The following is a 27,948-nucleotide window of genomic DNA, read 5'->3' on the forward strand; positions in this document are numbered from 1 at the left end:
ATTCAGTTGGTTGCTAATGAATTCAGACAGGACCGCACGAAAGAGACCGAAAGAGTCCCTTTGTGTTTAGTAGTCTCTTCAGATATGAGAAAACCGTGTTTACTGCCAAGCACTGATTTAATGTCTTTATATTTGAGGCCAATCTCAAAATAAAACTCTATAAACTTCTCCCTCGGGTGTGCGCGCTCCATTTTAGTATTTGTTTGTTTTGTTTTTGGTTTCCCTGACCTGGAAATACATTCACCTAAATTAAAACTTTTTTTGCGAGATCCCGCAAAACTTTTGCGAGATCTCGCAAAAAGTGCATGTTTTGTTTTGTTTTGTTTTGTTTTTTCATCCATGTTCCTTACCGGGCTCCGTAAATAGCTGATATTCTATTAGAGCTTACTGGACTGAAGTAAAACCACCAACTGTACAGAATATATGAAGCTTTCTGGTCTGTGACACAAACGACTCCACTGGTTTCAAAAATAAGTCTTATTGTGTGTAAGCTTATGAGAATACGACCGGACTTCTGACTTGATTTACTACCTCAGTTAACAGTTTCCTGGTGAGTTTATGGTCTCGATCTCTTCTGTCAGGTCTTCAAAACAGCTTGATGTTCATTTAGTAAATTATGGTCCATTTAGAGTAAAAAGGGACAATCAAGGAGTGTTTCCTTAAATGTGGTTGATGCTTGTCGCTAGCACCTCTTTGGTCTCAGTCACATTCAATCAGGATAACCTCCACAGTTTCCCCCACTTGTCCAAATATGGTCAGTTCTGGTCCCACAAATCCAATAATGTAATCCCAAACTTGAAGTTTCAGAATGGAGGTCCACAGACTGAGTTCCCCAGCAGGAAAGTTGGCTGTAAAATCAAAGCAGTGATCTGAAAAAGGTTCCGTAGGTCTGAGGACGGGTTCATCACTACCAGCGACCCGTTCACATGACACACTGTCAGAACGTACAGCAGCCAATCAGCACGCTGCAGCTTCACATCTCTACAGTATGAGATATATTTGCATCTTGTTGTATTCAGGAGTTTGTCAGTTTACACATGAGGTCATGAATTCGTCTCTTAGAACGATGTGAGTGTTGACATCAGCCAGGACGGAACCATGAACTCATGGTCTTATGATTGGTCGGGTCGGGTCGGGTCAGAACCTCTCCCATCACCCCCCACAGTCTTTTTAATGGCCTCATTGTTTGCTTGATTTGAACCTTCATGATTTGAGCCCTCTGGGTTGTTAATTTGACCTTTTGGCTGCTGTTTCACTGCAGAGAGAAAATGTTCGGGAATCAGAGTCGTTCCCTGTTCAGACAGCCGTGAGATGTCTCAGAGTAACAGTGCTGGTACAGTGTGATATATTCCTGTGGTGTGACCAGTCAAGTTAAAAAAAGGCCTGAAGTGAAATTAATCACCTGCAAATGTGGAAGTCAAGTTCATTTAATTATTCCATTAACAGAAATCACAAACAGAAACATGGGAGGAACCTTGGAAAGAGCGAGAGAGGATCCTGCAGGAGGACGTCTGTTCTTCTGTTAATGTGCACTTTCATATACTGACAGAGGATGTGACTCATAACAACTTAGAAACAAAACAGACAAAAGATCCTCGTCGTCACAGACCGTATAGAACTGTGCCTCTTATTTACCAAACTGAAAACTGTGAGGACATTAAAGTCATCAGCCGGCTCTCCGTCCCGTCGGGCCTGTAGGACCTGAGCGAGTCCTGAAAAGGATCATTGTGACAAAAACCCCGTCAACCATCAGCTTCACTCGTCTGTACAAGAATACAACAACAACACAACATGCGTCCGTCTGTTTCTGAGGTATAATCCTCGTCTCTCCTCGTCTCCACCTACAAACACACAGAACCAGAAGCTGGATGGAACCAGACAAACAACTTACAGCTCAAAGCTGGAGCCTGAGAATTATCAGTCAGTTACGTCTACAAACCATTTAGAAAGAATCTGAGGATTTCACATTCAGAAACTCTGCTGCTGCAGTCAGCAATGAATTTAAATAACAACGTGTTGGTTTGTTATCTAAACGTCAGGTGACCAGCGTGTCAGAGTTTCTGTCCTGATTTTGTATTATCATGTAATTTTGTATTTTATATTATATCAAACATATTTTCAGTTTCATTTATACAATTAAGGTTTGCATAAAAAATGCCTTGTAACAGAATTGTCTAGTTTTTGGTGACACTGACAACAACTACGATCTTATAACAGCCTCATAGATATTAAATAAAATAAGCAAATTTAAACACGTAATTGAAAAAGTAATACAACACATTTTTTTTTTTTAAAAATCAACCTTTCTGAGGCTCAACACCATATAACGGTGTGGTTATATTGTTCCCATGCTGGTGTTCAGTTTATAAAGCGGCTCTCTGTCCTCAGACACAGTAGCACTTTGAGCTAAATGCTAAGATTAGCATGATCACATGACAGTGCTAATGCTTGTTTAGCAGCTAGCAGCATAACGCTGATGTATCATCACTGAAGTCAGGAGGAAGCAGCCCGTGGGAACCAGGAATGTCATAATGTCCGGTCATGGATTAGATGCTGAGGGACTTCAGTCTGGACCGGTGCTGGACGGTCCGACCATCATCAGCTGATACTGCGGGTGAACGAGGGTCAAACGGGGCAGCGAGGCCGAGATACTCTGACCTCGAGCTCCACAAACACTGGTGACTACTTTTCACATCATGTCACAAATATCAGGATTTTGTTTGAATAGTTGTTGCTCACGTCTTTAAACTCCGTGTCAGCAGGTCGTCAGACATCATGATCTTCCCTCATGACAGAGCTGTGACATCATCAGCAGCTCTTCTGACCTCAGAAAGACACGACACAGCGTTTATGTTCTGCAGACTCAGTAGAACTACTGACCTTCCTGTGTAATGTTGGTAGACTTCCCTTTAATTATGTGTTTGTATTGAAACAAATTGAGTCACTTGACTTTCAGCTCAGGCGGCAGCAGATGTAAATGAATCACTGAGTGCAGGTTGGAGATGTTTGCTCGGCTCTGAACACGTAGCAGAAACTGAGTGATGCAGAACAAATGTTGTTGTTGTTGTTGTTGTTAGCCCTCAGAAACCAACTTACTGAGAATAACAAGTGTTGTTCTCATTTTTCTGTTCTGTCTTTGGTCTCTGCAGCCGTGTTGCAGCATGTTTCCAGCCGTGTGAACACTTGAATAAACATGATAACAAGCAAAGTGAATTAGAATTACTCAGTAACTGCAGACAGACACCAGGACATCCTGCTTTGCATATATATGTATATATATTTTGTATTATCATAGTTTAATATGGTAGTTGGTTTTCAGTTTGGGTCAGCAACATCAGGGCCACCTTGTCTTTGCACAATTCTTTCCATGTTATTAAAAACATTCTTTCCAAATGAGAAGTGAATCCAGGACCAAGGCGGGAGTCGAACCTGTGCAAGCACCTCTGTGGTGACTGCAGGTCAGGAACAGACCCGCCGCACTACCAATCCACTGGGAACCCTTCACTCCGTACTTCAAACTTCACTGGGTTTTATAAGAATCAAACCCAAACTCAATCAGGACTGGAACCCATGACTTCTGAACTTCCAGCCCTGGTTTTACTCTGCTGAGCTAACAGGATGCAACAACCACCGAGTCTCAGATGTTTTCACTTCTCAGCAGTAACTTTATAAAGAGTCAGGCTCTTTTCACAAATCTTTTCTCTGAGCGCTTTTAAGTTTTCTTTAAAAGTCGCTGATATCAAACTCCCACCTGTAGAGAGTCCACCTGAGCTGCTGGATCAGACAGGTGGACGCCTTCAAAACTCAACCAAGGTTTGAACCCACAACCTTCAGTCTTCACTGAGTATCATAAGAACTGAACCTCAGAACTGCTGACCGGGCTTTCACCAGCCTGAGCTACTGGATCTGACTGAAGCTCTTTGTTTCTGTCAGATTTCACTTTTTTGAACATCAACCCTCAAATTTCAGTCAAGAATTGAACCCACGACCTCAAAACTTCTAACCTAGTGTCACCCTGCTGAGTGAACAGGAGTTTGTGTTCAGGCCGTCTCAGTTTGTCCGTCTGTGTCTCCATCAGGTCGTTGTCCGGTCCAAACATCAGTTCAACAGCAGCTGGTTGTATCAGGACGTCACCCTGCTGCTCTGGGATCAGGCTCAGTGCTCCTCCAGTCTCACCCAGGTCTGAGAGGCAGTAACTTATAGCAGTCTGTAGAAGGAGCTTTATAAAGTTCACACCAGAGCTGCCACATCCAATATGACGTCGACGTACAGTCCGGCGCTCAGTGAGAGTCAGTGTATATATATATATTTATGTATATATGTGTGTGTATATGTGTGTGTGCACCGACACGAGCCACCACAGCCAAACGATACCGGCTAGTTTTGTTTAGCAACATAATCTTCATAAAGTGATGCTCTCTAGAATTTAAAAAGCTAACGTGAACGTGCTAACGAGCTACATCGCTGTCACCACTTAACTTCTTACTACACGACACTACACATGTTTTACTTTAAACATCTACAAGTTGTAAAGTTTGAGCTGGAGGCGGTGGGTGAGTGTCTGTGTTCGGCATCATGGTGTTTAATGTCCCACTTGTTAGCATCCGCCAATTTTAAAATACATATTTTGTCATAGAACAAAACAGGAAACAGTCTGCAGCCTGTGACCTGATTTCACACACTGACTTTGAGACGAGGCTGCAGTATTTATTTTTTAAGCTTTAGTTGAACTTCAGAATTAATTAGGAACGCTTGCCAGTACAAACAAAGCAGAGCTGCTGCTAGTTTAGCAATCAGTTAATCAATTCAGCCCCAACATGATTACATGCTGCAGTCCATTTGCTGATTGTGAAGCATTCAGTGAAATTAGCAACTTCATTTTAAAAAATAATTTCAGACTTAATTGAGTTTCGACTCCGTCAGCAGAAAAGAGACACACACCGAGTTTGAGCGTTTGCCAGTCAAGTTTAATTTCATCTTCGAGAAAAAGAAAAACAGAAGAGAGAAAAGAAAAGTTTGGTCTTTGTAAACATCTAGATCGTTTTTCATGTCATGTCATTTTCAGCTTTTAAAAATACTTCACTCTTTACTACGACATTTCCAACATCAACACTGTATTCAGTATGAGTTTAATTCATGCAGCGACACACTCATGGACGGAATGATATGAAGAAAACTCTCTCACACACACACACACACACACACACACACAATAAAAAGGATGAGAGCGCTCTGTCGTGTGTTGCGATGCTAACCTGCTCTGCTCTCTGAGGGCTCGTCAACAAAACGACACAAAACAACTGAAACAAACGCAACATAAAGTTCAATATTACAATAATAATAAAACACATGAAAAACAGCAGATGTTTATATTAAAAAGCACTTTGTGAGCTCAACATAGGGCTGCAGGATATATGAGTAAAATAAGAAGTGATTAATAAATATAACGTGATAAAACAGATCAATATTTATAAGGTAAATGAGAGGGAGGGCAAATAACAGCTGATCAATAGATGATTAACACAAGGTTTAAACGTCACACACACACACACACACACACACTCGCACACACATGATGCAACATACAAACAATATAATCTATGGATCTTTACAAACGAGTTCATATCATCATTGTATTCAGAAATTAAATTCTTTACATCATCTGTCAAAGTGTACAACAGCAGTGACGGAGTTCATGGTGTGTGGCAGCTGACGAGCACACGCAGGTCCGTCACGTACGTCTGCTGGATGTTTTAGCAGATAAATCAAATATTAGACCTGACAAAAGATATCAGTGATCAGCGTGTGTTCATGTTCAGCTGAGAGACGTTGAAATGTGACTAACACCATAAATCTGTTGTGTAACAGCTCGTGTGTTGTCGAACACACGGTATGAAACATGTTAACGTGACGGCAGCCACCAGTCTTTACTCCAGCTTCACCACAATATAAATACTTTTAAAAATAATCTTTATATCTCAAGCTCAGATACAGGTAGTGATGTCTGTAAACGCCCCTAACACACACACACACACACACACACACACACACACACACACACACACACACACACAGCAAATCAACCGTACACTTTGAATAAATATGTTTAGTTTTGATCTCAAGCCACCGTTGCAATCGTGTTCTAATCAATTTAAAGGTGCAATATGTAACAACTGACACCTGTCAAAGTCAGACACCAATCAAATGTGGGTTAGCATATCACCAGGGTAACCGCCGCTAACCGTAGCTACCGTTAGCTACTTAGCTCAGTTAACCGTGCAGCTAGCAGTCACTATAACTGACTCTACCTGGATTGGGAGCTCGGAGCAGCGTTGGTGTTAATTATGATCAGACGGATCACCTCCTGGAGAACAAACTGGCTAGTAGCTAGCTGTTAGCATGCTATCTCTGCAACACATTACATAGACATGAAGTAAAACATGTCATTCTCTCACATTCTGTTGATTTCAGTTGAATTCTGAATGTGTTAAAGTTACATTTTGCACCTGTGATGAAGTGAAATATTTGTAGTTTCGTCACAGATCCAACGCCTCCACACACAGCGTGCTCGTGTGTGTGTGTGCTGCCTGATCGATTCCCTCATTGATCTTCACGGTTTCTCTGTGTACAGTAGATGTGTCTCACTTATCACTGATGTCTGTATGTGAGCCAATCAGAGGATGTGGAGTCAGCGACCTTAATGTGTGGACGCACACACACACACACACACACACACACACACACACCGCCATCTATTCCTAGTCCTGATCGACAGCCAAATCTATTATCATCTTATCCCACACACACACACACGCACACACACACACACACACACACACAGGGAGAATCTAATTTCCAGGCCTTTTAGCTGCGGGTCAGGTCGGCTTTCTAATTCATTAATCTAGCGTATACGGGCCTCAGCCAGGGACACAGAGGGCGAGCCCCTGTAAGGAGATTACAACACCGACCGACACACACAAACACACTCACACAAAGGCACAAATACGCATGCAGATCTACACACAACAGACACACATGCAGACATGAGGAGGCACGAGGAACACACAAGTTACAGAAACGGTGAGAGAAATGTTGAATTCACCCGCAGAAAGAAACAATGAATGAGAACTGTCGTCACACTGACAGAAGAAGAAGAAGAAGAAGAAGAGCAAGCAGACAAACTGAGAAACATCAAACGATTCACACACACACACACACACACACACACACACCAGCAACAGCCAAGAAGACAACGACTTACTGATAGATGGTCGCTAAGCAACAGGCAAGAGACTAAAAATATGGTTGCATTTCTTCGCTCACTTGGAAAGTGTGCGTGTGCACACACACACACACACACACACACACGCAGCCGCCCTCCAGCGAGGCTTATCAACCTTTAAAAAGCCTCCGTTTCTAAATCAGGCCCAGTATTCTTGTGTTCCTGTGGCGTCAGCAGCACTATTATCTGGCCCACTCATTCTTAAACTGGCAACTGTTACAGAAGCTGAAGTCATTGAGAAACACACGTTTGGCCCGCCGTGCGTTCTGACGTGTCAGCGGGCCACGAGCCACGCCGCCGCGTCAGTCGGGCTGATGACCTGCTTCACGGTGGGTTCACTGTCACGGTCAGGACGTGCTGCCTGCAGCGAGCACGCAGGCTGTGGCTGCGACTGGAGGCGCTGAGGTCACGTTCTGTCTGTTATCTCAGGGACATTTAGAGATCTGTGTGGGAAGACGACGTTCTGGAGCTGAAACTTATTTGGGTATTTTTAGCCACACTAGCCTCATCACGCTAACAATGACAACGCAGTAAATATCTCTACAGATTTTTAATGGACTTCTGTGACATTTTGTGCTAAAATCCACGTTACCAGGAAGCTAAACTCTAAACTCTGACTCCTCTTTTCACCACGACATTCACTTTGGCGGTTTCGAGTGAAATGTCTTTGCGGTGAGTTCAGGGACTGACATTCATTTTTTCTCTCCTCCAGCGCCACCATGTGGTCAAAAGTTTGATTTGTCCAACACTACGCACAAAACTTACATTCCCATTAGCCTCAGCTGTAAGTTAGCATGCTACCATGCTAAATGGAGATGATTACCATGGCTAACATTAAACCAGCATGACAGCATGCTAATAATGACAATGCTAACATGCTGGTTAGCATTTAGCTTCCCTGACATGCTAGTGTAGCTGAGCGCTCTTATTGTTGTTAGACTTTTAGCTTCAGTCCATCAAAAAGGAAACATTTCTACACAAAAGCTAATTACACAGAGATCTAAATAAACTTTCTTTTTGAGGGTTTGACAAACATTCGCCTGATGACCTCAGTACGTCTACAATCCCAGCCACGGCCCTGCGAGCACGTTGTACATGCTTCACACAGCGATATTACCAAAGGAAAAACCCTGACGAGCATAATATGGTTCAATAACTGCAGCCAAGAAATATTCCTTTGAAACAGAACAACGGCGTTGTGGCAGCTGGCCAGAGTCCCGTCAATACATCCTGACTGAGCTTCACTGAAATCACCTGGAAAACAATTGTTCACTGATTTTCTGCCATTACAGTTTTGGGGATGTTATCTCTAAAGCTGTCAGGTGGTGAAATGAACTGGTGCGGCATTTAAAGAGTCACATTTGAGGAGAGGGGGTAACACATACAGACACTTCCACCCCGCCGGATCAACACACCTCTGCTTCCACTTATCTCCACCTTTGTAGGCAGGTAAACTGTTCTCAGGCTCGTGTCAGTGTCAGTCAACGTGGAAGCAACAAAAAGCCACAGAGTGTTTTTCTCTGACGAGGACACAAACAGATCTGAGGGCAGCTGAGGGCTTTTTCCCTCTATGCTGTCGTTAACAAGGGGAATACATTTAACAATCATCCGCACTGACAAGCCATATGTTGTCCCTGCTGCCCAGATCCAGCCCGGCCCCCCGGGCAGCGCCGGAGAACTGGCTCAGACATAATGTAAATGTGGATGTGACACCTTCTCAGACAGACAATAACAGAAAGGTTCACTTCGGATGATATGCGGTGAAATATTCTCATATGTTACTTTCACAGCATGCCTGGAGTTAAACAGTTCACAAAGACTAAATAAAGAGCACAGCGTTCCATACACACTCATGATGAACACCAATGATGAAGCACATTTATGGGTAGTGGAAACATCAGAATGCTTTTAAAAACCCAACAGTTTTCTAACTTGTTCTGCAGCTTCTGTGAAACGCTGAGACTGATCTGTGACACCTTCTTCCTTTGAATCTTTGGATAACAGAAGCCGTGAAAACGTTCCAGCTGCTGCAGAGCGAGCCGGCTGTGATCATCTCGTCATCCCAACAGCCTGTTTTCTTTCCCCTGTGATGGATCTAATAAAAATGTCTGCTTGAACTGTGTTTCAGAGGAAGAGGAGGACGTGGATCTTCCTCCAGGGCTTTCAGAGAAGGGGGCGGGGCTTCACACACATCACATATCAGTGTTTCCTCACACACATCAATGAAAGTTTCTTATAGTATCATGTACAGTTAGTAACACTGGGTGTGGTCACCGTCATCAGTCACCGCCTCTTCTCCTCAGGCGTCCACTCTGATTGGTCCTGCCTGGGTCTGGTTTCCCCGCTGACTCCTCCTGACATTGAATGCATCTTTAAAGTGTAAACAGTGTTCATCACAATATGTAGTGCACAATGCTTCTGCAGTGCAAGAAGGACAGCTCGTTCTCGTGGACGGCTCGTTGCTCCTCCAGGTTTTTATCTTCTCTCGGCTGCTTCCAGGTTTCTGATCGTCCCAATCAGCTGCTGTAACTCTCTGTACTCATCTGTCCAGACTATAGGATACGTCTTTTATTTTTACAATTGCACGGTAACAACATCAACACGTGACGCCATTGAAAAGTTTAGAAAAAAAGGGGAGGAGCTTCGTCTCCTCCGCGGGATCAATGAGGCTGCTGATTGGCGTCCGAGGAGCGGGACTTGGGATTGGCTCGTTTAAAAAGAGGATGGCGACTACGGCGTTTCATTATCACGACTCTGAGACGGTTCCTACAGGGAGGGAGGAGTAAGGCAGAGGGGGAGGGGGGGAGGTACAGTATCTGAGTGTTGTGGGGTGAGGAGGATGTCGCACAGTGTATTCAGGACGAGAAGGAGAAAAAGAAGACGGAGACAAGAAGAGGGGTCAGTTTTTAGCTCGCAGGTTCGCCCGCAAGTTCATGAGTGGTCGTCGGCTGCAGGTTCACCTGAGGGCCCGAAGGGTGGTTCTGTGTGGTCGGCCGGGTCGAGAGCTCCGAGTGAAGAGGGGAGTCAAACCAGAGAGGGAGAGGGAGTGAAAGGAGGAGAGGGAGAGGGAGGGAGAGGGGGGAGGGTGTAGGATATTCTGCCCATCTACTCTGCTTCATTTCCTTTCTTCACGCCGTCAGCTTCCACTTCTACCTGTCACCCTCTTCCTTTAACTCCACCTGTTTCCCCTCAGAGGCTCGTCGTCGTCCAATCAAACGAGCCCTCCACTAACGATGATCAGCTACATTAAAGCACTCTTTGAAACCTTCATTCATGCTATAAGTCAGGAGCAGTGTGTAGTTTGGGAGACAAATTCAAACTCAGAATTTTAATATTTACAATATTAATGAGGTAATTATAGAAATGTAGGAAGAGAAGCTCCCAGAACACTGTTTGAAGATAGAAAGGTGGCAGGGTCCGCCACATATAAACACAATACAACAGTGTGAAACTGTGTCGTCCTTAAAAATCAGCCAATGAGGATCGATCTCTCCAGAACTTCACACTGCTCCTTTAATTCCTTCATCATGTCGAGTCGATGGGTTTGTTTTCAAAATGCTAACAGAAGAAAATGCTCAGAGTTTTAGCATTTCACAATAAACAGGAACGTTTTGGACTTTAAAAAGAGGGAATTTAAAGTTTTCCATTAAAAATATAAGAATCAATCCAGTTTACATGAAGACTCTCCCTCTCTTTGTCTCCCTCCCTCCCTTTCTTCCTCCCCTCCCTCTCTTTCTCCCCTCTCTCTTTCTCCCCCGTCTCCCTCTCTCTCTTCATGTTGGCAGTGGGTCTCTCTCTCCCTCTCTCCCTCCCTCTCTTCCTCCCCTCCCTCTCTCCCTCTCTCCCTCCCCTCCCTCTCTTCCTCCCCTCCCTCTTCCTCCCCTCCCCCGTCTCCCTCTCTCCCTTCATGTTGGCAGTGGGTCTCTCTCTCCCTCTCTCCCCTCTCTCTCCCCTCCCTCCCTCTCTCTCTTCATCCCCTCTCTCTCTTCCTCCCCTCCCCCGTCTCCCTCCCTCCCTCTCTCCCTCTCTCCCTCCCTCCCTCTCTCCCCTCCCCCTCCCTCTCCCTCCCTCCCCTCCCTCCCCTCCCCCGTCTCCCTCTCTCCCTTCATGTTGGCAGTGTGTCTCCCCCTCTCTCTCCTCCCCCCTGCTGTTTAAAACGTAGGTAGATGGCAGTAGGCCTCCAGTGAAGCCAGCAGGATGTAAAGCAGCCACAGCGAGACGAACATCAGTGACGTCACCATCTTGCAAGTCCGCGGCCCGCCCAGCTCGCCGCCGGCGACCGTCGCCCTCCGCCGGTACAGCAGCGTGATGACGCACACCACGGCCAGGATGGTGAAGAGGGTGACGGAGAAGGCCAGGTTTCCCGGGTCCACCTTGAACGCCATGCCCTTGGAGCGCCAGACGACGGCCGCGATGGTCCACGCCACGCCGATGCCGAGGAAGACGTTGACGGCGTTGGAGCCGGTGACGTTGCCGATGGAGGCGTCGGCATATTGGTCCTGGATGGCGGCGACCTTGCTGGCGAATGTGTCTGGATGAAAAAGGAGAAAGATCTGAGCGTCACTCTGAGCCGTCATCAGCTCAGACACAACAACTGAGCAGCTCGCAGAAACAAACCTCCAATAACACGAAGCAACACGATGCAAACAATCTCATGAAAACTGATTCTGATGTTCTTTTGTAAACGTGTTTCTCAAGAAAACAACCTCCAGGTCACATCGAGTCTGAAACACCCACCTTCACTCTCACAGCCGCTAACACAGACGCACAAACACAGACACACAAACACAGAGACAAACACAGAGATCAGCCGGCTGCGATCAGACAGGAGCTGTGAACCAGTGAGCTGTAATAACATCAGCGGTGAGTGAAATAATAACTCACATAATAGATGAGACGAGTCGAACAATACAGATAACTGATAGAAACTAGCTAGCCAGCTGTTAAGATGTAAGCAAAATGCTATTAAGTTAGCAAAAACACTTTATGTAATAAACTTAAAATGGGATAATGAGAATATTAAATATCTGGACACCTCTTGGGGAACTAAGAGCCAACATCCTCGAGTATAAAAGCTGATTTACACAGATGGAATCTGATCCTTCTTCAGCTTTAGTTCTATAAGTGCAGTTAAGATGAAAATGCTCCCGACTGCTTTACCTTTTAGAAACCTGCCTATAGAGGTGAGTGAAAATCAAATCAGGGACAAATGGACCTCCAGATTTATTTGGCAGGGCCGGAAACAAGGATTAAATTTACCTCCCTTCAGCTCGCCAGGGAAAGTGGAGGGTCGGGACTCGCTTTAAGGAATTATGATCTGGCTGCACTAATAGCTGCGCTTCTATACCGGTGTAATGAAACATATAGCTGGTGGAAGGAGCTGGAGCCTGGAGGACCCAAACACTCCACGTCTGGCAGAAGGTGATCAATACTTGTGAGTTACACAGAATGTTGAGAATGACTCAGATTATTTTCCCAACAGACACGACCTCAGATTTAAATCATGGACAGTGTGTGATCTCACTACTCAAAGAAACACTGCACAGCTTTGAGACCCTGCGAGACAAACATGGCGATCATATTACGATCATGTATTGATCATGAATGTAAACTGACTGACCTTTCAGATGTTGAGTCAGAATCATTATGAAAAATGCCAAGACCGTCACCCCCTCTGACTCCATTTCTAATCTATACACAGATCTTTCCCCTGTTAATGATAATAACACTCTTTACATTAAAGGTAAATGGAAAAGGGAATCGGGGATTAAGCTCCATGAGAACACTGCTGGAGGAACATTATGAGATATTTCAGGACACTGTATCAGGTAATAAAAGGTATAAAGGTGCACACATGCTGGAGACAGTGATGCTCGACTGTTGCTAACCACCATCACGTCTTCTGGGACTGGTCCACCTTAAATGCTCTCTGCAGGGTATCCAGGCTTCCTTAAACACGCTCTTTAACACTCAAACACCTCTGAGTCTGATGTTCTGTACCTGGGCCTCGTCTCTTTTTTGGAGATAAAGCTGCTGCAGTTACTCGTGGTGGCAAGTAAGAAAACAATTAGAAGGAGGTGGTTAAGCCCGACTCAGCCTGCCCGGGATGGCTGGATTGGAATTACTTTAGAGATATTTAGGATGGAAAAACTGACCCATCAACTAAGAATCCAAAAGGACAAATCTGATCAAATCTGGAACAACTGGATTCTGTTCAGAGCCCCCACAGGAGCAGACTTTACTTCATCTCACTGGTAATACTGTTTTGTAATTTCTGTCTGGTTATTGATGATTATTGACTCTGATGACATCATCTGTGACCTGTACACAGCTTCATGTAAACTGTTCTACCTACAATCAAGTTATCAGAGTTCTTTCTAAGTGAACACGTGAACCTCACCTGGCTCTGTCTGTCAGGTGAACTGTCACTACTGTTTTAGGAGGATAATGTGAATCCCCTGATGTCATTCTGTCACAACTGCTGTTAAATGTAAGTTATCAGAGGAGAGTGGGCGCTGTCCTGATCATTAAGACGTTACAGGACTCATTGATAAAGCTACGCTCTAGTAAACACAGTCTCTCTGAGTTAGCTGTTGTAGCTAGCTGCCATGAAATCTAATTTCCAGGTATTTGACTCATGATGCCCCAAAACACTAAAGGTGTTAACGTTTGTTAGCAGCGTAGCTTGTTTTTGCGAGCTAGTCGGGCTAACTGCTGTCTGTCCTGTACGTAGAGTCCTATTCCGTTAGCAGAAACAGCTAATCCAGTAGCATTATATTTGTGTTAACTTTCATCTGAAATAATTTATGTCAAACTGCAGTTTATCTGAAGCGTCTGAAGAGGATTGGCTGCTTGCTTTCATACATATTGTTTTGTTTGAGTCACTTAAGTCAGAATTTTCCTTTCCTCTTGTTGTTTTTAATCTATTTCCTGTAAGAAATCTTGTGTAAATATGACTCAGGTAGATTCATTCTGTAATCCGCAGCTTTGTATGAGCATCAGCCTGAAACAGAGCAGATGTACTAAATGCTGTAAAGCGCTGAAGGTGTTTGTGAGCTGCTGAACGTTGGAGGAGAAATCGGGTGGAAAGCGTCGAGGCTCCACGACCAGCTTGGCAGCGAACGCCACGGAAACAGCTGCCAGTTATTGTACGCCTGTTTGGGCTTATTTCTATTTTTGGACGGGCGGCTGAGATGAGTCTCAATTCTCATTTGAATGTCAGCGAGATTTGTTGAAATCCATCTCCCAGCATGCAACAGAAATACCCCCACACTCTTTCTGTGGAGGGTAATCCTGTGTGTAGCAGACCACACAGCCAAATGAAAAGTTTGTGTGTGTTTTGTCACAGACGCACAACCAGAGTGGGTTTAAATCTGAGTCATGAAACACACACACACACACACACACACACACACACACACACACACACACACTACAGATGTTTTGTTGAAAGTAGCAGGTAACTCTGAATCCAGGTGATTTCTGTAAGTAAGCCAGTAAAGACAGTTCTGGTACTGGAGGATGTGTTTCTGCTCTTCAACAGAAACGAGCTCAGAACTCAGGAAGCTTCTTGGATGATACAGAACTTAGTGGTACCCTGACCCGGATGACTGAGAACCACCTGGTGAGTAATCTAGCTTGTAAAAAGCAGTTATTATTTTGTAATTGAGAGAACAAACAGATAGAAAGGTAAGAGGCAGTGTTTCCCACACGTTAATTTATTTGTGGCGGTCCGTCACGATATCAACATTCGACGCCACATATTGATTTTCTATTTCAGGAGTTCTGACTCTCTGCAGACGGCACCTGTCAGTGGACAGCATGATGTTATATACTCGGATACAGTAGATGGCGGTGTGGTTTCCAGTCTGCTGGTAGGTTAGCTGGTGCTGAACCAGAAGTCAGCTGACCCAGTTCTCTACGGCTCCCAGCTGGACAGAACTAAAGTCTGATCCTGTGGGAAACACTGGAGAGGTTTCATCAGAGGAGCAGCATCCACACAGTCCTCCTGACACCTACATCTATTCAAGGTGGTGCTGATTACACTGCATGGTCACCAGTGAGCTCCATAAACTCGTTAAGCAGCCAGAAACACCTCCAGTAGTTATTAGTGTTCAAACTGAGCCAACAGATCTGCAGTGTGATGCTGCAGAAACAGTCCTGCAGGTCGGACTGCTGGAAGAACAGAAAGAGGTGAGATGAATGTTTCTAACCAGAGAGGAGATCACACACACACCAACACACACGCCAACACGCACGCCAACACGCACGCCAACACACACGCCAACACACACGCCAACACGCACACCAACACACACACCAACACACACACCCAGTGGAAGTTATAATGACCTGTGGGACTCGACACACACACGCGCGCTTGCATCACCTCTGCATCCGCCCACGCACACACCTGGTACCACAGCACACACAGGTCAGAAATGATGGATGATACAATAGTGGAAGCATAACGGCCAATAAGAGGAGGGGAGAGAGCACCTAGGTAACTCCACGTCAGGGTAATAAATGGGCCGAGATGGAGAGCAAGAGCAGCTGATAAGGAAGGAGGGATGTGAGAGAGGAAACTGGAAAGGAAAAGAAAGAACACCCTGCTGATGATCAACAGGGAACACACATGGATGTTGAATCTTCCTCTGAATTCAAACACTCAACACAACATGGCTGCTGGAGGAGCTGATCCACTTCCCAGAGACTCTGCTGGAAGCCATCACAGCTGCCTCCTGGAGGAGAAGCACAGGAGCGGCTCCTACAAATCATCCAGAGAGGCGACAAGAAAACGGCTGACGGGAGGAATGAGGGAGGGAATTGAATGAAAGGACAATGCGTCCCTCCATGAGGAGACAGGTTGGAGTTTTACAGTCCACCTCAGACTGCGGCCTGCTCTCTGAGGGCGCCTGCTGAAACTTGTCTGCCCGTCTTCTCTGGAATTTGGGAACAATGTTCGTCTTATTTCACGTTTTATTTCTCTTCTCTCCACCTGACAGGCTGAATCAAAGCGCTGACACTCACCTGGCACAGACGTTCCCAGCGCCACGAACACCACGGCCGTCACCGAGTCCTTCAGTCCTATCGTGCAGCCGAAGTGTGACGCCAGATCGCCGGTGACCGCTGTCAGGACGCCGATGAGCGATATGGAGACGATGAAGCAGGCCCAGCCGTTCCAGTACTCTGTTGGCGGGACGAAGGCGAACAGAACCTTCCAGAACACGGTGAGGAAGTGCATGATGTAGTCGAAGCAGGACGGCAGCCGCTCCTCGCCGCTCTCCTCCTCGTCGTCGTCTCCTTTGGGTTCAGAGGAGAGAGATAATTAGAAGGAGAAGAGAGATGAAGGTGAACGCCATGTTGGAACAACAGCGCACCTTCATTCAGAACACCTGTGCACACACACGGTCCAACAACACCTTAAACAAACTGGTACTTTGGAGCATAACCCGGCCTTTCCTTCAGAACACTGGTACCACCTCCATGTTTGTCTTTAGCACAGAGCTGAAACCAGCTGGATCAGTTCAGCTCAACACAAAGACACAAAGCCCGGCTGCTTGTAGCTCGCAGTTCTGAACGAAGGTAAACGTGTCAACGGTCCGATGGTGCCGGCTGTCGTTTCTTTATTCTGAAACACCAATCGTCCAAGAAGTGTCCCGTTGGAACATGAGCCCATTTGTCCAACAGCCAGTTGTTCTGAGAACCATCTCCCATTGATCCAACAGAACCCGCTCTGATACCACCAGTTCTTGTACGTAACTAACATACTTATTAAACACAAACTACGATACTTTCCTTATAAACAGAACCACTACACGCTGACCACATGTTCATTATTGTTACCGTGACAGCTGAGGTCATCTGACTTCCTGTTCTCCTGCAGGTCCAAACGGCTGTCAGACAAACGGGCTTCTGGTCCATCGGGCCATTTTTCAGACTATCAGTCCCTTTAGCAACACCTCTACAGCTGATTAGCAGGTTCGTATACAAACAGAAACTCATTTCTTTATTAATATTATTATTATAATATTAGTTCATGGAGTGCTGAAGTTTTTTCTTGGTAATTCTGTAATTCACTGCAAAAACAAAAATGCTAATTTGCTGGGCTAGCTGTTCCCCCCTGTGTCCACTCACTATGCTAAGCTATGCTAAGCTATGCTAAGTGGCTACCAGCTGTAGCTTCATATTCATCATTCATCCAGCGCACAGGAAGAAAACTAAGAAGCACATTTCCCCCATAAGACGAGCGTTCACAAAGGAAATACAGCCGTCATCTTAGAATCAAACTGGACAAGTTGACAAAAAGTAGATTGAAATAAATAAATGCATGAAAATGTTCAAATAAATCGCTGAGGCAGAGTTTGAGGAAATGTAATATTTCTACTGTCATCTTTTCAAAAAGAAGTCAAGAAACATGTCAACCAAAACTGCTGCTCATCAATCAAAAAGGTGCGTGTGTGTGTGTGTGTGTGTGTGTGCGTGCGTGTGCGTGTGTGTGTGTGTGTGCGTGTGTGTGTGTGTGTGTGTGTGCGTGTGTGTGTGTCTCACCTGCACTGACAGTAACAGCGTTGACAAACTGCTCCCTCCAGCTGCTGCTTCCCACCACCAAGGCCAGGTTTGTCTTCTTGATTAACTTATCTACCGTACTCTACACACACACACACACACACACACACACACACACAAAGTAAACATGCATGTGCACACACACACACACACCAGGCAGCAGAGGAAAGAGAAACCTCAGGTTGTTAATTCACTTGCAGCCACAGAGAAAGAGAGAAAGAGCCCTGCTAACCTGATAATTAGCTCCCGTGCTGTAACGATGCTGCGTGTTTCAGAGGACTGCAGCTCTGACATGTGATCATTAACACCATGTTGTGAAACTCAAACTGATGCAGCGCTGTGAAATCGAGGAAAACCTGCAGGCGGACTGGTTGAGCTTTGTGTTTAAAACAACAGGGACGGGATGATAAAAGATGTCGGTGCAGCAGCTGCAGTCATCATCAGAACCCAGCTGACGGGTTCTGACGGGACAGAACCTGCACCATCTACCATCTAAACACACTATGTACCGTGTGTGAGCTGTCGCACTGAGAGAAATCACCAATCAATTCCAGTACAGGTGACAATTAAGGATTGATAGACTCCATTGTTATAATCAGTCAGTGTTGTGCTGCAGTGGATGGAAGGATAGAGCTGCATGCAGAGTGAAGAGAGAGAGACGGATAACCTCGTTAGCTCTCCAGATCAGCTCATTTACTGCTCTCTGCACACACACACACACACACACACACACACACACACACACACATTCAGATGGACACAAACAGACAAATGAGCGAATGTTTCTGCGTGAGATCACAAACAAATTCACAGATTAGACACAAAACCTCCTGGAAATGATGGAGTGAACATAAAGTGACACACACAGAGAGAGCTGAAGAAAAATCTAATTATCTAAAGCTAAATTACCAACAGATCACTTCTTATTATCCAATATTCACGAGATGACGAAGACAATTTGTTTTGTAATTTGCTGGATGAACCTTGTTCTCCTCCTGTAAAGCCGGTTCTGACCCAAAGCAAGCTGACAGCTGGCTGTGAATAACTGATGTGTTGTCTGCTCTCAGCCCGACGAGCGGCTCGTTACAGAGTCCGTCACATGCTAACGACATGAATACTTCATCCTGTGAAGTGAAGCAGCTGTCACTCACTGTAAGTCATCACATCACATCTGCATTTAGAGTTTCTACTTATGTGACTCGACTCAATGGGTGTTTTTCATTATTTCAGCGGGACTTTAGATGGACCCGACTGGCTGCTGATGGATCCTGGATCTGCTCAGGTGTACGAACACTCACCTTGAACTCGTAGGACTCCTCTATGACCACCTCCACCTGCGTGTGCTCACCCAGACTGGGACAGCCCATCTTGGCCACCTCCTCGTCCTCCGCTCCCACCGCCGGCTTGTTCTCGTTGGAGTCACCTGGAGAGCAGAGGGAGGAACGGGTCAGCGCCGGTGTCACTGTGCACAGGTTCTACAGCGCCACGGTAGACCCAGTGAAAGGTCCTGGGTTGTTCTGTGCTGCTGCTGAGGATGCTGGTCTCAGGTCTGTGTTCAGCATTATGTAACGACGAGCTCTCTGATATGAACAAAGGTCTCAGCTGTCAGACCGGATCGCTCCAGCAGAACTAATGTGAACCCGCCTCACTCTTACTGTGTTCTTCCTTTCTTTGCTTCCTGACTTGCTCATTTTTATTTTGTACATTGTACTTTAAAAACAGCTGCGGTCCTGCTGGATCTGTAATCTGGAGCTGTGATCCGGCTCGGAGGCTTCACTACAACACTTCTCACATTAACTGAAGGGTTCATAATCCCGACCTGGGTCAGAACCTCATCACAGACGACTGCTCACAGAGCCGAGCTGCTGATGATTAACAGATCATCTGTATTTCAACTTTAAGCAGCTCATTCTGTTTTGGTTCTGGCGGCTGTATGAGCACCAGTGAGTCAGAACATCTGGATCTGGACACCTGTAGAAGTGCTGCTGGACCTTTGTTCTGGTTCTGGTGCCTTCTTATTTGTTCCGCCCCTCAAACACGACGTACAGACAGAACTGACGTATCTTTAAGACTGTTTCACTTTTTTAAACGCAGCTGTTTTTGGATGTGTCCTGATCCGATCATGTGTCTCTGTGTGACTTTGTAAAGTCTTTAACTATTTCATGACGTGTCCGACCAGGACCAGTCAGAACCCGACCCGTTTAGACGATGATATATAATGTTGATATACACTTACATTAAACTGAGACTGCCTCACTTACAGTAATGTGAGTTCTTCTGCTGAATGACATTTAACCTAAATATAAATATACTGAACTCATGATCTCGTTCCTCCCTGAATCCTCTGAACTCCCGCAGATCGACTTCAGAGTGTTTAAACAACCTTTGAGCTCCGTAACAGCTTCAAACATCCTCAGATATTATTCACACTCAGATCATCTTGTATGAACAAACACACTCCATCATCACCTGTCTGCTCACAGCTCACTGAGCCTCGTGGTGTTTTAATGGACCTGGTACCAGAGGTGTTGATGCTTTAAGGTTCTGAACTCACAACATGCATCATGTCACTTCTTCATTTGTCAGATTTCACAGTACAGCTGCGTCACTGCTGTAAGAAGTGTGTGATGTAAATGCTAATATTCAAACGCTGATGTGCCTCATGGGAAATCCAAACTATCCGACCCCCCCGTGTTATTACAAATATGAATTTATATTCTCCATGAAACATCCCTCCTCTCCCAGCATGCCTCCCTCCACTGATCCACTCACTGAGTCGCTCTTATCAGCGCGGACCTGCTGTAATTGAAAAGCAGCGTACAGTAGTCAGTGTGATACTGTGTGTGTGTGTGTGTGTGTGTGTGACAGCGTAATAAAACCAGTTCCATGGCCCGGTAATGAAACATGCCCTGTTCTGACTGACATGTCAGTGTTGGACCCGTCCTCCAGCAGAAAGTGTCTGTCAGTGAGCAGCATGTTAGCATGTTAGCATGTTAGCCTGCAGGCTGCTGCTACACGCTAATGTTGCACTGAACACCAGGACACACTGCAGGTTCATTTTGGTGACTGATTGTGGCTCGTTCTTCGGACCGGGCCGGAACCAGCAAGATGACCACTCATCTGACATTTTAATATCTGCAGCTAATAAGATTTCTGGCCCGCAGACTTTGTGAACAAGTATTAAAAATTACAATCCTGCTGTCGTCTGCTGAGGAGCAGCTTCCTCCTCCTCCTCCTCCTCCTCCTCTCCTTCTTCTTCTCCTTCTTCTTCTTCTTCTTCTTCTTTTCTTTGTTTGTTGGTGGGTCGCGAATCAATTCTAAAGGTGCATTCCACCAACTACTGTATCAGGTGTGTCAGTCAATGTTTTATTACTGTAATAATTATAGACTCGTGTATTTTTCTCCTTTCTGCTACTTTATATTTCCACCTCACTATATTTAAGAGGCACATATTCTACTTTTACTCCACTACATTTATCTGATAACTTTAGTTACTAGTTACTTTGCAGATTACAGGTGAATACTTTTACATTATTTTCTCAGCAATCTGATAAAAAACGACAACACTGATTCCAATAATCACAACAATGCTGAATATCAGATCTAATGATATATTGATAATTGTCCGACTGCTAGTATTCAGCGTTTACATACATGTAAATATCTGTATCATTTACTTCTACTGGTACTTTTGATACCTTGGTGGCGTTAATATCATATTTACGTCTCTGCTGTTTCACTTTTACCAAAGTCACATTTGTTTGACTTTTGGTTACTTTACACACCACATGTGTCTTAAAAAAGTGAAATAAAAGTTCCTCCAGATTTCTTTAAGTGGTTTCTTTAATCTCGTAAACTTTCGACCTCGCTGAGTTTAATTTAACCAGAAATGTGAAAGCCGCCCGCGGAGCTTCTTACTGACGCGCAGCGACGGTCCGCCGCTGTAACGAGCTTTTTCTACTAAAGCTTCCTACGTTCTTAAAAACCTTGAAGGGCTCAGATGTTTCTGATTGGTGGATTTCGGAGCTCACAGGTAGCCGTGTGGATATGACGGGTCAGATCTGCTCACTGTGTTCAGACTGCAGCTCGTTTACACAGCACAGACACAAAAATAGAAGCTTAATGTCTATTTATATACTGTTTATATGAATGTATACGGCAGTGATGGGCTGTGATCAGCCTGCTTTCCCTGTGTGATCTGACAGGATGTGAGGAGGAAGCAGCTCACAGCTGAAGCCCTGCAGGGTTTAAAATCCTTCATCCTGATTTCAAAGTTAAGTGTCCTTCAAGTTAATCTGAGTTTGGATCGAAGATTTCAGGCGATCGATGAAAGTCTCGCCCTGTTTGCAGAGAGATGGTTCCTGAGAGTCATCGAGTAAAGATTCAGTCCGAGACACCCACCGTGTTTCTGCCCGATCTCCAGCAGGACCGGCTCCCCCAGCTCGATGGTGAAGGCCTTGTTCTTCTCATACTCCTCGTCGTCAATAATCTTCACCTCGATGATCTTCCTGTTTAAAGCACAGAGAAGGAGAGAGAGAGAGAGAGAGATGAGCCTCGGCGAGGGAATTCCACATAATTAACCTTTTCAGCCTCACGTTCTCCCTCGTAACAAGAGAGTGTTGAGAGGAGAACTGTGAAGGTCTCAGCCGTCAGGCTGCAATCACACACCAGCTCGTCTCTGCTGCTAGCTGAGCCTCATTAATATTATAACCATGCTATTAGCTGACCTGAAGTAACAAATGACATACATCCCCCCAGAAATGAACATAATTAAATGAACTCGTCTGTTTTGTCTGGTATAAAATGACGAGGAGCTGCTGCAGATATGAAGGTCAAAGCCAGCTGGAGCTGCTCACTGGGACTTTATATTTTATTATTATTATATATTATATGTAGTTCTTTACTTCCTGTCAGGACCTGATAACATGTTTCTACAGCTGACAGTGAAGTGATGCACTGAGCAGAGCGGCTGGGACACTTTCTGTAAGTGTTTCAGGAGAAAACCTGAGAGACGTGAACAAGAAGACAGAAAACAAGTTGTGAAGATGTGAGAAGTGACTGTGAGATGACACTGTTCTCAGATCAGAGTAGGAATTACTGGACCTGACAGGACCAACGAAAGGTGCAGTCTGTAAGAACTGGCCAGCATATCACCAGAGTAACCGCTAACTGCTGCTAACTGTAGCCGCTTTAAGCTAGTAGGCTCAGTTACTTGTTCAGCTAGCAGTCGTATTAGCGGACTCAGACTGACTCACAGTCAGACTTATTTCTGACGAGGAACATGAGAAACATAAACACAGGATTTTCCTCCCGAGGTCCAGAAAGCCTGACAGAATCAACCACAGTGTTACTCAAGTATTTCATCATTATGTTCATAATTTAAGCTGAGGTAAAGATTCTGGTGTTAGCTGAATACTGGAGAAGTAAAAAGTGACTTGCAACAGTAGAAACACCTCGTTGTTTACCTCATTAACATTTAACAAAAGCCGAGATCTTTCTTTAACTGAAGCCAAAGTGCTTTTATGGTCCAACTCAAACGCATGCAGGAAGTGAACCTTCATGTTCAGAGTCAAAGTTCTGCACTTGGTTCACCTCCAACAACACGCAGGCGGAGGAATCATTGTGCTTCCTTCCTTCCTTCGATGCCACTGACAGTATTTCTCTGCTGTAATAGATGTTGTTGAATGCAGATAATGTCTGCAGAAATGAATTAAACGTCAAAGTGAGAAACTCCATACTGAGTGTAGAACATCAGGAATGGAGATCACATCAGGTTCTGGTCGGAGTCACCAGAGAATATAATCTTTATCTGTACGTGACAGGCGGCGAGGAAGAGAGCGTTCACTTCCACCTGGTTGCGTCATCATATGCTTCACTGTCAGCCATGTTGACTCTGCCACCACAAATAGGCTTCGGATCAGCAGAGAGAATCAGGAGGAGGAGAGCGGTGTGAGCGAGTGATGGAGGTGTGCAGGAGTGGACGCGTTGTTCTCCCTGACGAGCTGTCACAGCAGCAGAGGATGAAACTGGCTGGATTTGTTATTTCCAGCATCACGACAGGCCGAGTGCTCGACTCTCAACAGAGCTGGAGACGATGTGGAGATACTGTCTGCTCAGACGTGAAACAAGAGAGGAAAACACATCTTTAATCATTCCTGTAACATCCTGATTTTAAATGGATCCAGAGAGATTTACATGTAACCCACACACTGTGGTAGCAAACTGTCCGTCACACGGCCGCCACACCTGATAGCAAACTGTGCTTTATCGTCGAAGACTTGAAAGAAGCACTGAGACCATGAATTCATCAGGAAACTGTTTCCTGTGGTAATAAATCAAGTGAGAAGTTATTTTCTCATAAGCTTAAAAGCTATTCTTTTTGCAACCAGTGGAGTCGCCCCCTGCTGGCCATTAGATATTAAGCAGATTTAATGAACTTGTCACTTGTCGCTAATAACACTGTCAAAGGCTTTTGGCCACTTTGAGGTAACGTTAGCTACATTAGCTACATGATAAAGCCAAGTGACAGTTCTCATTATAGTCGCTGTTAGCTAGAAACAAGTCGCTGCTGTTGTCTAATTTTCTCTACAACAAAGGAGCCATTGTTCCAAAGACTGTCTATAACAAACCTGCCATCATAACCACTGTAAACTGCATGAGAGTGTTAGAATAGAACGAGTGACAAGTGCAGCAACGGTAACTAAGAGGACGGCTCAGCTGACTGTCAGCTGACGACTGACAGGGAACTGGAGGACGAAAGACGGAGTACAAAGGGAGGAAACAGAGGAGCAGCAGGGTCGAGGGGAGGAAACAGAGGAGCAGCAGGGTCGAGGGGAGGAAACAGAGGAGCAGCAGGGTCGAGGGGAGGAAACAGAGGAGCAGCAGGGTCGAGGGGAGGAAACAGAGGAGCAGCAGGGTCGAGGGGAGGAAACAGAGGAGCAGCAGGGTCGAGGGGAGGAAACAGAGACTCTGTGGACATGGAGGAGAAGGAAGGAGGCGAAAAGAAGGAAGAGACGGAGCGACAGAAAGAGGCTGAAAGAGGAGAATGAGTAATGCATGGACTCTACTGAGCTGTGAGGGGTTACGACTCAATACACACTGAGTGAGTTCACTCAGGGGGACCAGAGCACACACACACACACACACACACACACACACGTGCATACACAACCAAAGACAAATCCTATAATCTACGATGATAAGGGCCGTGCACACACACACACACACACACACTGGACGTGTGCACATAATGGCTGTCATGTTGCACATCATGCACATTACACAGATTGTGGTTTGTATGAACAGACAGCCAGCCGCCCCCGCATGCACTCATCTTCCACTAGTAATATTGAAGCCGCACGCAAACACACAAACACACAAACACACAAACACCTCAGCGTCACAAACACAACAGCGACGTGCATGAAAACACGCTCCTGGTAAACACGCAGGGCGTTCATAAACATATGCATGCATTAATTTAGCCTGTTTACACCTGCTGACAACACACACACAACACTGCAGACTCACACACACACACACACACACACACACACTGACTGAAGTGTATTCATTATTCAGAGTTGGCGCTGGCTGTAGCAGCGCTCCCATCTGTGCCCTCTCTCCGCTCCATCTCTTCTCTTTACGTTCGTCTTTAACTCCTCTTTCCTTCTTTCTTCACACAAACATCTTCCTTCCTTCCTTCTCTTCATTAGTAATTCATCCATCCATTCATTCTATAAACAGCTCATTCTGCTCACGGTCACAGGAGGTTTCAGTCCGTCATCAGTCTCCAATTATACATGTGAACCGAACCATGATTAATATAAAGTATCAGACCTGCTCAGCTCACTTCACACGGAGTGTTTGGGTGCTTGTGTGATTAACGACAGTCTGGCTTCAGCTGCCAAGTATGTTAGTCCAGTTAAAGGCACAATGTGTAAGAATGTTGATTATTAATGTTAATGTTAAAACATTCAAAACAGAGGAACTAACATTTATAGACATTATGTCGAGGACATCGAGGTTTCAAGTTGCAGAGATGTCTATTGAGGTTAGCATGCTAACCAGTTAGCCAGCTAGTCACTAACACTCAGACTGACCCGGAGCTCCGAGCCAAAACAAGCGCTAGCTGCTTCTAGCTAACGGCAGCTACAGTAAGCAGCAGTTAGCGGTTGCTGCTCCCATTTGTTGGAGCATGAATTCAACAGGTGAATTTATTTCACATTACTTAAAGGACAGTTAATCACACACAGCAACAAAACTGTGAACACGGTCAAATATCTCGACAGCTGTTGGATTGACTGCTACCAGATTTGGTACAAATATTCACTGATAAGTCCTGATGTGATCTAGCGCCACCATGAGGTTGATATTTGTGGTTAAAGGTGAAACGTCTGAACAACTGTATTGCCATGAAATCTGTTGCAGCTTTTTTAGGAGGAATTGTTTGAACTGTCCAGACTTCTCATCTCGCATCTTCAGGTCAAAACTTTCATTGATTTATTTATTATTTATCTTTTAGCTTAATTTGTAAATCTGTAAAAATATTAGCAAACTGCCACCAAAGATGGTGGACGTGGTAAACATTATTCTTCTTTGGACCAGCATGTTAGCATCGTCGCTCTGAGCATGTTAGCATCGTCGTTCTGAGCATGTTAGCATCATCGCTCTGAGCATGTTAGCATCGTCGTTCTGAGCATGTTAGCATCGTCGTTCTGAGCATGTTAGCATCATCGCTCTGAGCATGTTAGCATCATCGCTCTGAGCATGTTAGCATCGTCGTTCTGAGCATGTTAGCATCATCGCTCTGAGCATGTTAGCATCGTCGTTCTGAGCATGTTAGCATCGTCGCTCTGAGCATGTTAGCATCGTCGCTCTGAGCATGTTAGCATCGTCGCTCTAAGCATGTTAGCATCGTCGTTCTGAGCATGTTAGCATCATCGCTCTGAGCATGTTAGCATCGTCGTTCTGAGCATGTTAGCATCGTCGCTCTGAGCATGTTAGCATCGTCGTTCTGAGCATGTTAGCATCGTCGCTCTGAGCATGTTAGCATCGTCGTTCTGAGCATGTTAGCATCGTCGCTCTGAGCATGTTAGCATCGTCGTTCTGAGCATGTTAGCATCGTCGCTCTAAGCATGTTAGCATCGTCGTTCTGAGCATGTTAGCATCATCGCTCTGAGCATGTTAGCATCGTCGTTCTGAGCATGTTAGCATCGTCGCTCTGAGCATGTTAGCATCGTCGTTCTGAGCATGTTAGCATCGTCGCTCTGAGCATGTTAGCATCGTCGTTCTGAGCATGTTAGCATCGTCGCTCTGAGCATGTTAGCATCGTCGTTCTGAGCATGTTAGCATCGTCATTCTGAGCATGTTAGCGCGCTAATGTGTCTCAATCATTCATTTCAAGCCTTCTTTAACAAAGCCTGAGGTTTATTTAGTAGATTATGCTCCACAGCAGGATGAACTTCAGTTCAGTGACTGACACACTGCTGCCACAGGTTCTCCGTCAGAGAACAGAGGCGTAATAATGCGTGTCCTTTCCAGTTTCACTCTCTGAGAAACAAGATGGTGACGACCACAATGTCAAATCATGACCAGCAGTCCACAAACCAACAGGTGATGTCACAGCAGGAACACGTCCGACCTCACAGAGCTGCTGGACGACCGTCGACTGTTTGTTTTGTTCAAATGCCCAAAATTACCTCGTTTCAATCCACCAACTCAGAAGCGGCCCATCGGTGGGCATGTTGTCTGGTAGTTCCCCCCGAGCCTGACAGACTGACTCACTCAGGTGCACAGCTACGCTGAGCCGGAGCTGCAGGCGTCGCTGTCTGACGCTCTGCTCGGTTCAAACCAACAGAACTTTGCCAAGCTAGTCCTGAGAGATCCAGACTGTTTGTTTCTCAGTACTTCTCTTCTCTGCTGGGTAGGATCCAATCTGTAATCTGCAGCATTACCTTTCCTTAATAAGCTCAGCAGCCGGAATCCAAACAAGTTCCCAATCAAACACAAGACAAAACTGTGCTCATGAAATCTACTTATTATTCTGGAAGCTGCTCCAGCGATCCAACAACAAGCGACTGACAAACAGAATCACG

General features: G+C 45.3%; 1 protein-coding gene across 2 annotated transcripts in view; it reads right to left on the minus strand.

Moving 5' to 3' along the window:
• Positions 1–11,354: 11,354 nt before the first annotated feature.
• Positions 11,355–27,948, minus strand: part of LOC115589146 (sodium/calcium exchanger 1-like) — a 23,603-nt gene continuing 7,009 nt past the window's right edge. The window contains exons 3-8 of one of the 2 annotated variants that reach the window (XM_030429875.1): positions 22,253–22,359; positions 19,150–19,274; positions 18,519–18,554; positions 17,834–17,933; positions 16,313–16,585; positions 11,355–11,813 (exon numbers count right to left, since the gene is read on the minus strand). In XM_030429875.1, the coding sequence (XP_030285735.1) occupies positions 11,434–11,813; positions 16,313–16,585; positions 17,834–17,933; positions 18,519–18,554; positions 19,150–19,274; positions 22,253–22,359 (1,021 nt within the window). In that variant the 3' untranslated portion in view covers positions 11,355–11,433. The remainder of the gene's footprint in view (positions 11,814–16,312; positions 16,586–17,833; positions 17,934–18,518; positions 18,555–19,149; positions 19,275–22,252; positions 22,360–27,948) is intronic. The other variant, XM_030429876.1, reaches the window with a different exon arrangement.

The sequence above is a fragment of the Sparus aurata genome, chromosome 10 (genome assembly GCF_900880675.1).
Source record: "Sparus aurata chromosome 10, fSpaAur1.1, whole genome shotgun sequence".
Classification (NCBI taxonomy): Eukaryota; Metazoa; Chordata; class Actinopteri; order Spariformes; family Sparidae; genus Sparus; species Sparus aurata.